Source organism: Aristolochia californica, unplaced genomic scaffold, assembly GCF_029961685.1.
Source record: "Aristolochia californica isolate CCGP_79_NKW_82.1479 unplaced genomic scaffold, dmAriCali1.0.hap1 SCAF_6, whole genome shotgun sequence".
NCBI lineage: Eukaryota > Viridiplantae > Streptophyta > Magnoliopsida > Piperales > Aristolochiaceae > Aristolochia > Aristolochia californica.
This window is the reverse complement of record NW_027182257.1, coordinates 44,487,423-44,498,117: the sequence shown is the minus strand read 5'-3', so window position 1 is coordinate 44,498,117 and position 10,695 is coordinate 44,487,423. Positions and strand designations below refer to the sequence as shown.

The 10,695-nt window shown below is 37.0% G+C and overlaps 1 protein-coding gene across 1 annotated transcript; it reads right to left on the bottom strand.

Annotated features, from left to right (window-relative positions):
* Positions 1–607: 607 nt before the first annotated feature.
* Positions 608–10,082, bottom strand: LOC137967085 (dolichyl-diphosphooligosaccharide--protein glycosyltransferase subunit 2). Its single transcript, XM_068813511.1, has 20 exons — positions 9,976–10,082; positions 9,678–9,826; positions 8,004–8,196; positions 7,807–7,896; positions 5,758–5,820; positions 5,593–5,662; positions 5,262–5,326; positions 4,970–5,024; positions 4,751–4,878; positions 4,528–4,643; positions 4,126–4,195; positions 3,741–3,845; positions 3,460–3,549; positions 3,224–3,372; positions 2,495–2,606; positions 2,321–2,407; positions 1,970–2,050; positions 1,632–1,856; positions 1,123–1,245; positions 608–1,022 (listed from the first exon to the last, which is right to left on the bottom strand). Exons 2-20 carry the CDS (start codon positions 9,812–9,814, stop codon positions 906–908), a joined length of 2,076 nt encoding a protein of 691 aa, XP_068669612.1. The 5' UTR covers positions 9,815–9,826; positions 9,976–10,082; the 3' UTR covers positions 608–905.
* Between the last annotated feature and the right edge of the window lie 613 nt (positions 10,083–10,695).

The following is a 10,695-nucleotide window of genomic DNA, read 5'->3' as shown; positions in this document are numbered from 1 at the left end:
CGCTCTATATAAAAATAATTTTTACTATCGAAAATTGCAAGCTTTGTAATTTAAAAACAAAAATTATAACAGCACGAACTATAAACACAGTTTGATCTGTCTGAACCATTGCAGCATCGAGCCTCATACGTCCTTCTAATCTCTCCCAGTACGCTTGAGCTTCGGCACTGTGAACCAGCGAGCTCTCAAGAAAACGCTTATGCAATTCATGGAAATGAGATTTTGCTAAATACTAAAAAAACATAAAAATAAAATAAAATTTTACTTGAAAATGAAAACAGAAGTTTTTCACGGAAAAAATCAAAATTCTGTTAGTTAATTTGTGAATTTTTATAGACCCTGTAAGAGTGAATTTTGTCCCTATTCGTCTGTCTTTGTAGATAAATAATTTTTTAGGATGTAGTTGGACAGTTTCGTGAAGAAAAAATAACTAAATTTAAGTAACATCTCATCTCAGAATTTATCGATAAGACATGCCTTGTAATAACAGGCTTTGCCCTTTTAAAAATTGTACCGCATCATGTCACACGTAACATCCTACACGTTGTCCAACCGAATACAATTTACAACCAAAATTTGGTATTTATATTGAAATCTACTCCAATCAACACAGGAAGAAGGGTAGCTGCTCTCATAATCGCAAGAGGAAAATCACAAGTAACAAGATGAAAAGATAACAACGTCAAAATACTGAAATTTTTACGAGACTAAATCCCCACGCCAGGGATGTTAAACATTAATTTTAACTATATTCTCTAACATAACACATTCTACCTGAACCCCAAAAATTCCCTTCTACATCTTCCATAAAAAATAATATCATTATCTAGTGGAAGGATTGCAGGGTTGTTTACCATGAACCTACAAAACTGAAACTGAGAAGTCTGATGACAAATGACTGTTGTTTATGCAGCTTTCTGCTTGGATGATGTTGAAGCTAGATGAGATAGGGTCCTGTGTCCAACAAACACTAGGAACACCCCCAGGAATCCGAGAGCCTTCAATGTAGTGAACAGATCCAGCTGTGAGGGCGAGGAAAAAAGGGTAAAGGTTAAGCTTGCTGAAACCTCGAATGAGAATAATTTAATGAGTACAAATTAAAAATTATGGAAGGGAACAAACCTTCAGCCAGAAAAGAACATATAATAGAAGTACAGCTGCAAGGCCACAGTGGAAGAGGATGGCAAATGTAGCTGGAAGAGCGGAGGTCGGGAAGTTCTTGAAGTTTACTCCCAAGCGTATTAGCTGCATAAACATGGGCATGTAGCAACAAATTCAAACAATAGCAGTTTACTTTTATGTCGATGTTGCAGTATTTTGAACCTCATATAGGAATATTAAATATGGTAAAATGTAAAAATTAATTAACAACCAAATGCAAAAAAGAGTGGTCAGTTGGAAAAAAGAACAATCCATTGGCAGAGAAACTTAGCCTACTACTCCAGCTGCAAATAGGCATGCAGCAATTTATCAAGTGGTAAGCGTAAGTTTGCCTGAACAAAGCTTAATAGGTTTTTAAAGCAACTAATTTTGTCTCATCAGTGGACATAGTCGGGTGCTTCTGCAAGTATTCTAAAGAATGAAGAATACCTACAAATGCAGACCGATAATCAGTATAATAACAAACTTACCCCAATCAAAAATCCAGCAAATGGTAAAAGAGTGAGAACCAAGAAGCCGACAGAGAGCTGTTGAGGGGGTCGTTTCTCGGGTGCCCGAAATATATGGGATATCTCTGCTTTGGGACCAAATTTGGAGTAAAGATCAACAGGTTGAGCAGGAGGACGTGGAGCTTTCTCTGGTGCTTCTGGCAAATCCAAATCAACATGCCCTAGAGCATGTAAAAATGAGTTTTCCTGAAAAATGTGTTACAAAAGGATCAGATTCATATAAACATTCTGTACGTGTTTAGATTCATCTAAGTTCACCTTTTAAAAGTGGAAGCTAAAAGAAAGCCAATATAAGTTACCATTGTGGCATCTCCAACAGTCAGCTCAATACCATATCTTCCAGAGAGATAGAAAAGCTTGTCCACTAGACCAAGGAAGTCCTACAAGAAAACATTAGCACTGATACTTTTAGAAACATAAGAGTAATAAGCATTTTAACTTATTGTAATATCAACTTCCAATAAATATATTAGAAAAAAACTGAAGGCAATTATGTTATGGTATTGACATCTGGGATCTGACATCCAACAATAGTACTTTCTTTACAATCTAAATACTAATGGCATAAGAAGTTCTGTTGTCCTGCATTACATGTACACATGTTATAGTCGATGTTAAAAGTTAGAAAAAGACAGGTTCAGAAACTCAACTAGAACTATCTCAAACTTCTTGCCGGAGTTGCCAACAATATAGATATGTTGGACTTTGCTCTCAATATGTCTCAACTTCAGGTAAACCTGCAAAAGAAAATAAAATACCATGGAATAATTAAAAGAAACAGAACACTAGCTTTTTCATGGGGTCTGAATTAAATCCCAACAAACCTGATGTGGATTGAATGGGTGGCCTAAAGGAGTAGCTAAACGGAAGGAAAGGCGTAGCTTCTGCAGGTGATTTGCTGAGAGTGACACAGAACTTTCTCCAGATAGGTCCAATCTGAAATAAGAGAACAAAAAAAAGATTCTACAATGAACAACCAGGTCTCTTAAACTTTTAAACTTATTCAGCTGACAGTAATTGAAACTGACAGGGTGAAGACAGTAATAATAATACAAAAGAACCTCATATTTGACATACTATGTTTATTATAGGAATTCAATATGAAATATTTTATATGTAATGAAAAAAAGGAAAAGTCAGGGGTGTCAAGGAGATTTAATGGATGTCATTTGAAGGGTGTCAGAGGCTGATTCCTTAGTTGGGAATGACTTCACCACCTCTTTATAATCTTTTTATTAGTTTAGAGGGCACTTCATATTTTCACCTCTCATTCAAAGATTTATGTACCCTTTCCGTTCTCTTTCATCATTACAAACAAACAGAAAAAAGGTAAATTAAAATCAAACTAAATGACTATCTATTATGCAAAAAAAACTGTCATTTTATTCTATCTTCTCATTTTCTACAAAAAAAAAAAAAAAAAAAAAAAAGCAAAACGAGTATACTCATATAACCAAACTTTCCCTGAAAAGGAAAACAAATATACAAACAAAGACAGAACAAAATTTTTAGAAGTGGAACTAAAAAGACAACAAATTGATGAAAGAATTTACTTTTTCACTGTTTCCACACGGCCAATGTCACTGTCCAGTACTGCAATTTCTGCCTTATCAATTCTAATCAATCCTGTGATATATATTGGTGCCTTAGTCCGTTCTCCAGTTACATATGCCTTCTTATGCTCAGGATCATGAAAAAGAACCTATAATTTAAGATGTTTCAATCAATATCAGAAGCATGTAAGCCCTAATTCGATTTTATGGCACAAAAGATCTTCAACTAAAAATACCTCAAATACCAATGTGTATTTCCCAACATCTATGCCCTTCGACACAAGGTCCAGGGAGTGAGTTTTGGCATCAGCATCAAAATTCAAGTCCTGTAAAGTGTGAAATGTCAAGAAACTACAACTGCATATGAAAATATAATGACAAGCTGATACAAATGTTTTAACAGTAGTACCCCGCAGACTATCAAATGTCAATGGTGGCATGAACAAGAAAATAATACAAAACAAACAGGATAGCAACAAGCAAAAACAAATTCAACCAAGTTCCACAAGTTCCGCACCTGATTAAGAACAGCAGGGGAATCCTTGGAAATAGAACTGATAACTTGCACAAGTTTCACAGTTAAAGGGGGTGCATCTGACCCAAGAACAGTATTCACCATTACCTGAAGCCAAATACAAAGTTATAAGCTGAAGCAGTTTCTCACCACCAGTTTCAGGATTGATTGTCATAATCCCTCTCAAGTATGAGTCCGATTTCCAGTGGTAGAAAATTAATTGATAAGGTACATAGCTTTGGAGAGGTGAATATTAGAAGAAAAGGAGAAGATATGTATAAAAGAATTTAATAAAAAATATCGAAGGTAAAATTCACATTAAATCCACTTATCAAGAAGCCTAACAAGTCATTTAGATTGAAGTAGCAGCTTGTAGCAGAGAACACACCTTCAGCTGGTCTTGTGAAGTCAAAGAAAGCACAGAGGAAGGAAGTGAGAGAACAAGCGGAACAAAAACCCTGTCACAGACAAACGGATGGCATGATTGATCACAGAGACTTACAAGTAATGAGCAAGAAAATACTCAAAAACAGCCCTAGTAATTATATTTGTATCTTCAGCAAAAAGCTTTTAGATGTATTGACATGGTGCTTATGATTACTAGGGGGAAAGTACTTATCATGATTACAAAGGGAAGACACTTCTCAAATTACTGGGCGAAAGTACTTTTTCATGATTAGCAAATAAATAATTTCATTTTAAGATTTTGGATGCCAGACAAAGTCTACAGTTTACACAGTTAATCAAAAGAACAAATCAAAGTTCAAAAACTTTAAAAGAGGGCACCTACCTATTGTTCTCCAAGCACGCTAAAGAGTCTATCTGGTAATACAGATCTTTGATGTTTCCAGGCACCCCCATAGACAGGAAGAAATTTGCCAAGCCCAATATTTTATCACCAGGGACCTGTAAATTCAAAGGCAACATTGAAAGGAAATATTAGGAATACAATAAATGTAGTTATGTCAAACCTTTAAATGGAAAGTCCCAGTTAGAGAATTTCATTCTCTCACATTTAACCTCCCAGAAATTACGGCAGCAAATGATGTGAATCCTCGAACTACTGAAGACGTGGTAGACAGAGGGCCCTGATGTTCCTTGGCATCAACAAGTTTCTCATCGAAATACAACGCCCCATCATCTATGAAAAAGAGAGTTCAGTATATGGAGAGGCTAAAGTAAAAAGGAACTCATAAATACTGTGACCAAGTACTTAAATCTTAGATGCATACCATAACTTTCGATACTGTCAAAAAGCTTGACTATGTCATTTTTCACTATGCCAATCTGTCATGAATAACAGGAATAAATTTGTGATGATCAAACCATTTGTTAATAATATGTAACTTAAAATTTTGATGCACAAACTTCCTGAAACTATTCCAAGTGTCCATAAACACATGGGAAAGAAGAGACAAATGCAAAGTAGGGCAGCTTTAATTTTTGGACTTTCTCTCCATTATTTGTCCATCATCAGATTAAGTAATGTTTTTCCAATCAAATTAGATACCAAAGATTGCTTACCACAGATTGATCAACTTCAGCACCTGCTATTTTAAGAATTCCTGCAAGTGTTTCAAGTGCCACCCCTGCAAATAGCAGCAGCTAAACTCAACTCAGTGACGGAAAAAAGAAGCCTAACAATTCCTAAATGCATTCTAAGATAAAACATCAAAGAGAAACTATCAATAGAAAAATGATGAGAAAAAAGGTTGATAGGAATCTATTCTACGTTATACAGAACAGGCCCACTTGGGCACTATTCACAAATGTAATGTGGAACTGTCTTTAGAAATACAAGCAACACAGGAAAACAAATAAGGCTTAAACTATTTCAAGACCATCAAGTTCATACCCGATGCATAAGCACTAGATTCAGCACCACTGGAATCATACTTCCATTTTCCATCACTCTGGCTTAGTGCCTGCCAGAAGCAGATAAGGAAAATAGTCATGAGTATTTATTGCAATGTGAAGAGGAACAGAATCGAAGACTGTGCAGTGAAGCAGGTCCACTCACCTTGATTGCATGAAAAATGCCATCTGCATCCTCAAGAAGCACATCGGCTTTGCTGCCTTGATCCTGTAAACCAAATAAGAAGCAGCAAATAAAGATTATGATGTTAAAACAACAAGTGACTTTACCCAGAAAAATATAAGCTCAAACATTTAAGACACAAAGCCAATGCTGAAATAAACATATCTCTGAAGGTTGACAAATTGCAATAGAATGAACAAACATAAAAATCTACATGTTAAGATTCAAAGGGAACACATTGTTTTGAATCATGGATGGAATTTCATTAAAGGAAAGAGAAAATACACTAAAGACCCTCCTGATGGGAGAGGGAGACATACAGAAAGAAACTGCTTCTAACATCAAAGAAACAAAAATGCAACAATGCAAGACCTTAAAAATAACTAGTTCAGCACTAGAGACAGCTTTGTTGGGGAGGCTGTCCACAATGGCATTGGCAGAGGATTGGCCAATCTGCACTTAGCATTAGCTTTCCAGAAATATCTGGCCTCGCAGGTAACTCGGAGGCTCTCATTTCTGACATCTGGTTAGAAAATGGGGATTGGAACTTAAATCTCAAAAAGCATCTCACTGACCCAGAAGCTCTCCGTGCATCCGAACTCCTTCATCTCCTCCCAATCAGACAGCCGAACACCTCAGGTGACACTCTAATCTGGACTCCCTGTCCAAAAGGTACCTTCTCCACATCCTCAGCCTACAAATTCCTAAACCACTCATCCTCAAATCTCCCAAAGCACCCTAGTCTGGTCGTCCCTTCTAAACAAAATTGGTCTCCAATACTGTGCGTCTGGGAACCTAACCGATACCATCCTATCACTCATTAACTCGAACCTCCCAAAGCTAGGTAAAATGCTAATATCTTGTTGTGTGGGTCATATTATCTGGGCACTCTAGAAAGAGCGAAATAAGAGGAAATTCAATCTCAAAACCTCCTCTGTTGAAGCTATGACTGAGCAAATCTCTAACCAAGTTTCGGTATGGCTATTAAATAAAAAAGAATTCAGCAACCTTGGTGGATCAAACTTCAGAAGTAACTGGAAATCTAATGCTGGCCTATCTCTACTCCCTCGCCATCCTACTATGGCAATTTGGGCCCCTCCTCCCCCTAGGTTCTTGAAACTCAATTTTGATGGAAGTGTTCTTGGCTTCCCAGGCCCAGCAGGGTTCGGTGGAGTCATCCATGATGAAAAGGGTGATCTCCTCTTCTCCTATACCGGCCCCCTTGGTATCTCAGACTCTACTACAGCAGAGCTCTTGGGCCTCCTACATGGACTCCAAATCTTCTCTGGCAACCTCTCTAGTCCCCTTTGTATTGAAGGTGATTCCAAAGTGGTCATCAACTGGTGTACAAACCACGGCCATCCCCCATGGCGTCACTGGGATATATTCAAAGATATATGTAATTTGTTTTCTCCTTTAAATTGTAAGTGGAGTCACATTCCACGATCTGCTAATCACTTGGCAGATTTCCAAGCTAAGGCGGGCATTTATCTCCAACACTTTGTTGTGGAGTCATGCTCTCAACATTAGGTTTGTATTCTTTTCTCTTTTTTAATATATGCACCTTTTTATAAAAAAAAAAAAAAAAGATCTAGGCGTGTAGATCCATGTGACACCAATGGGTTGGATAATATATCTGATTTCCTTCACTAAATGCACTAGGCACCAAGGAGGAATACACACACACACAACTTACAAACAGGTAACACCATGACCCAAGGTAAGCCAAAGAAAAAGAGGACCATCTGATTCTTGAATAACATTCAATATTAAAGTAGCATGACAAGTTTGAAGCAGAAACCACTCAACAAGACCCAAAGGAGAGTATGACTATGAGATGGAAGTGTTCAGGGATCTGATTTGAATGGAAGTGTCGAGGATGCATCACACAATATAAAATTCCATCATGCCCCAAAAAAATCATATACAATGACTGAATACTATGATTGATGCTTTGTACTATAATCAACAAAGACTAACAACAAAATACAATAAGGAAAGAAATGTTACCGAGCTGCTGGAGTCATTTACCTTAATAAGAACCAAACTACCAATAGAGTGGTAGAAGTCAGAGAGTAAAGTTGCATCCTTCAGAACTGCTTGAAGCTTTGAAGTGATTGCCTTGAGAAATAAAGTGATAGCAATAGCACAGTCATTAACAAAACAACACAAAAATAAACAGTTGGTAACTCAAGATTCACAATTGCTCTTAAAACTCAGGAAACTACCTCAAAAATTTTGTCATCAACATTACAATTCAACATGCTATTAACTTTTAGAGCATTGAAGTAGTCCTTTGCACTAGAAGATGACGATCCAAGGGTCTCAACAACAACAGGGCATGTTCCTGGGCTTATATCAGCACTTTTCTCTACACAAAGAACTTGAAGTGTCCTCAGCACTTCATAAGTTTCCTCTAAGCTGGTAAAGAAAGAGAGCAAATCAGCTATCCAGGTAAAGTTTTTTCAATCATATTACCATGAAGTTAACCCAAATAATAACCTAAAACACCATCCAACCATCATAATTGATAGACAAAGGAATGACAAAAGATCAATGTCCTATCTGCTTGGATATAAATTTCTACACAGACTTACACCTTGGTCCTCCTCCAATTTAATGAGATTCCTCATCTTCAACCACTTTGTTATCTTCCTAAAGTTCATTGTTACCAAAAGAAGTGCAGAACAAAAAGAGAAAAACAAAACTGGAGGAACATGAAAAGTTAACACTCAAGACTTAGAACCTGAAGCAAGTGCTGTGCTACAAGCGGCTATCAGGCCAGAAAGAAATAAAATTTTATCAACACATTTTCCATGCAACTCAAATAATTACCATCCTAATTCACTGAGGGAAACCTAGTTATAACATTATAAAACATGTCAACCCTCCAATTTGACTCCACCATATAATTCATGGAGAATTCCTCCACCACTAAAATTGTATCATAAATTGCTTTTCACAAGACCCTGGACCACATTGCAGCGTTCTTACTAAAAAGCTAAACAGACAAAGTTAACAGCAATACAGATGATACAGCACAATAAGCTTAAAGTGCATAGTTTGTACTACCAACTTATACATAACAGATTGGAAGACTTATAAAATTGCAGAGAGTTCAACAGGAACTGAAGTGATAGAGTGTGTAAGTGACTTTCATTAAACAACTCAGCAAAAATTTCAGCCAACATTCAGTGCCTAGATGGGGGAATGGGGGCAAAAAATATAGTTAATACTGTGAACTAACATTTTTTTCTATTTAAGATCTACTTCATTAAAGAACAACCTTTTTATAGTGATGTTCTCATTTTTCTTTTCTTTTTTTAACTTATGGGATCTTCTGGATTTATTAATCACAAAAATGAAACAAATAAAGAAAAAAAAGACACATGTACACCCATGATAGGGGAGGTCCAACGGCCAAAATTTTCCTTAACTTCAAAAGATGAAGAATGTATCAGAAACGAAAGGAGGCGCAGAAGGTCATAAATTGTCAGTCAACAGAGAATCCATATCCCTTTTCATTTGTTCCAAGTGCAATCCAACCAATCGTGATTTCTAAGGTCCTATCTGAGGACCAAAAGAGAAGTATTATTAATCTAAAGCCAGCATCGAGTCTTATATATAAATTAAGGGATTCTTTTATCATTAACCAATAACAGAAAATTTTAGTGCAGTTTTAATCCTCACAGAACGAAAAAACAAATACTCGTAAATTCTCTACACATCCAAAATATACAAAAAAATGCACTGTATTCGACAAATATACAACTATACACCTATCGAATGACATAAAGACAATGTGTTTCTCTCTCCTCCCATTTGAACAGCAAAAAATCGCGACATGCACTTCACCGTCAAAACAAACTCAAAATTATGCTTCTGTTCGGCGTTCAACAAACCTTCCAAAAGATCCATCGATCGGAGCAAACAGCTCCAAAGCAGCAGATCGGTGCGCATTCGACACTGGTTGGAAGATCGCAGCCTTACAGACAGTCAAACAAACAAATAGAACCAGAAGACCGAGGTTTCTGGCCATGCCTGGCAAATCCTGAGAAAATGTATGAAATGCAAGAGATGTCAGAGACGAAACCGATAGGCTGAAGCACACTGATCACGAATTTTGACGAGGCAGAGGTTATGGAGATGGAACGTGTCGCAGTAGGCTTGACGATTTGGGAATAAACGGAAACGACTGACCTATTGCTGGGAGATATGCAGGGTTTTGCTGAATGGACTTCGCATCCGAGTCTCCGTCGAGAGTACTGGGCGAGGACGGCCGCACTCCAAACGTCTTAGATGCAAGTGTGCAATGGTTCGCCCGTGCGGCGTGAGACTTATTTTTAGGGGATTTTTCTCGGGTTAATTACTCGTCATCGTCCTCACATATGCCTAGATTTTGTTCACGCCCCCGCCCCTAAGACATAGGCTCTAGTCCTCATTTTCTATTTTTAAAAAAATTAATATTTTTTAATAAAAGACCAAACTTTTAAGTATCCTTATAATATTTTTAGATTTTTTAAATTTTTTATGGTTGCAAGGCAAGATTATTATAGGTGGACCCGACCCTTTAATCCTAGGGGAAAGGGGGGAGGAGTAATAGGACACCCCAACCCTAACCTTATAGATGGGCTCATCCCTTTTAATAGGACAATTAGGTATGTAGTTAATTTAATTTGGTAACTCATTTATTGTTTATTAAATTAAATAAAAATAGGTAAATTTTGTATTTGGTATCAGAGCCATGGAAAGCTAAACCCTGAATATCCAGGTATGAAGTAATCTCTTATAAATTTTTTATATCTTAATCATCAGGGGAGTTAGCTTACTTCATAATGTTATAATGTTTTACTATTCATCGTCCTTCTTGTTATGATATGGGACGTCACTCAAGTCGCGTTGAGGTATGCCCGTGTTGCC

Excerpts from the sequence above, each read along its gene's own strand:
- LOC137967085 (XM_068813511.1), bottom strand. The coding sequence starts at position 9,814 with ATGGCCAGAAACCTCGGTCTTCTGGTTCTATTTGTTTGTTTGACTGTC. Across the intron at positions 1,246-1,631 it reads TTGCTGGATTTTTGATTGGG|CTAATACGCTTGGGAGTAAA; the intron begins GTAAGTTTGTTA and ends ATGTTTATGCAG. Across the intron at positions 1,023-1,122 it reads ATGTTCTTTTCTGGCTGAAG|CTGGATCTGTTCACTACATT; the intron begins GTTTGTTCCCTT and ends TCGCCCTCACAG.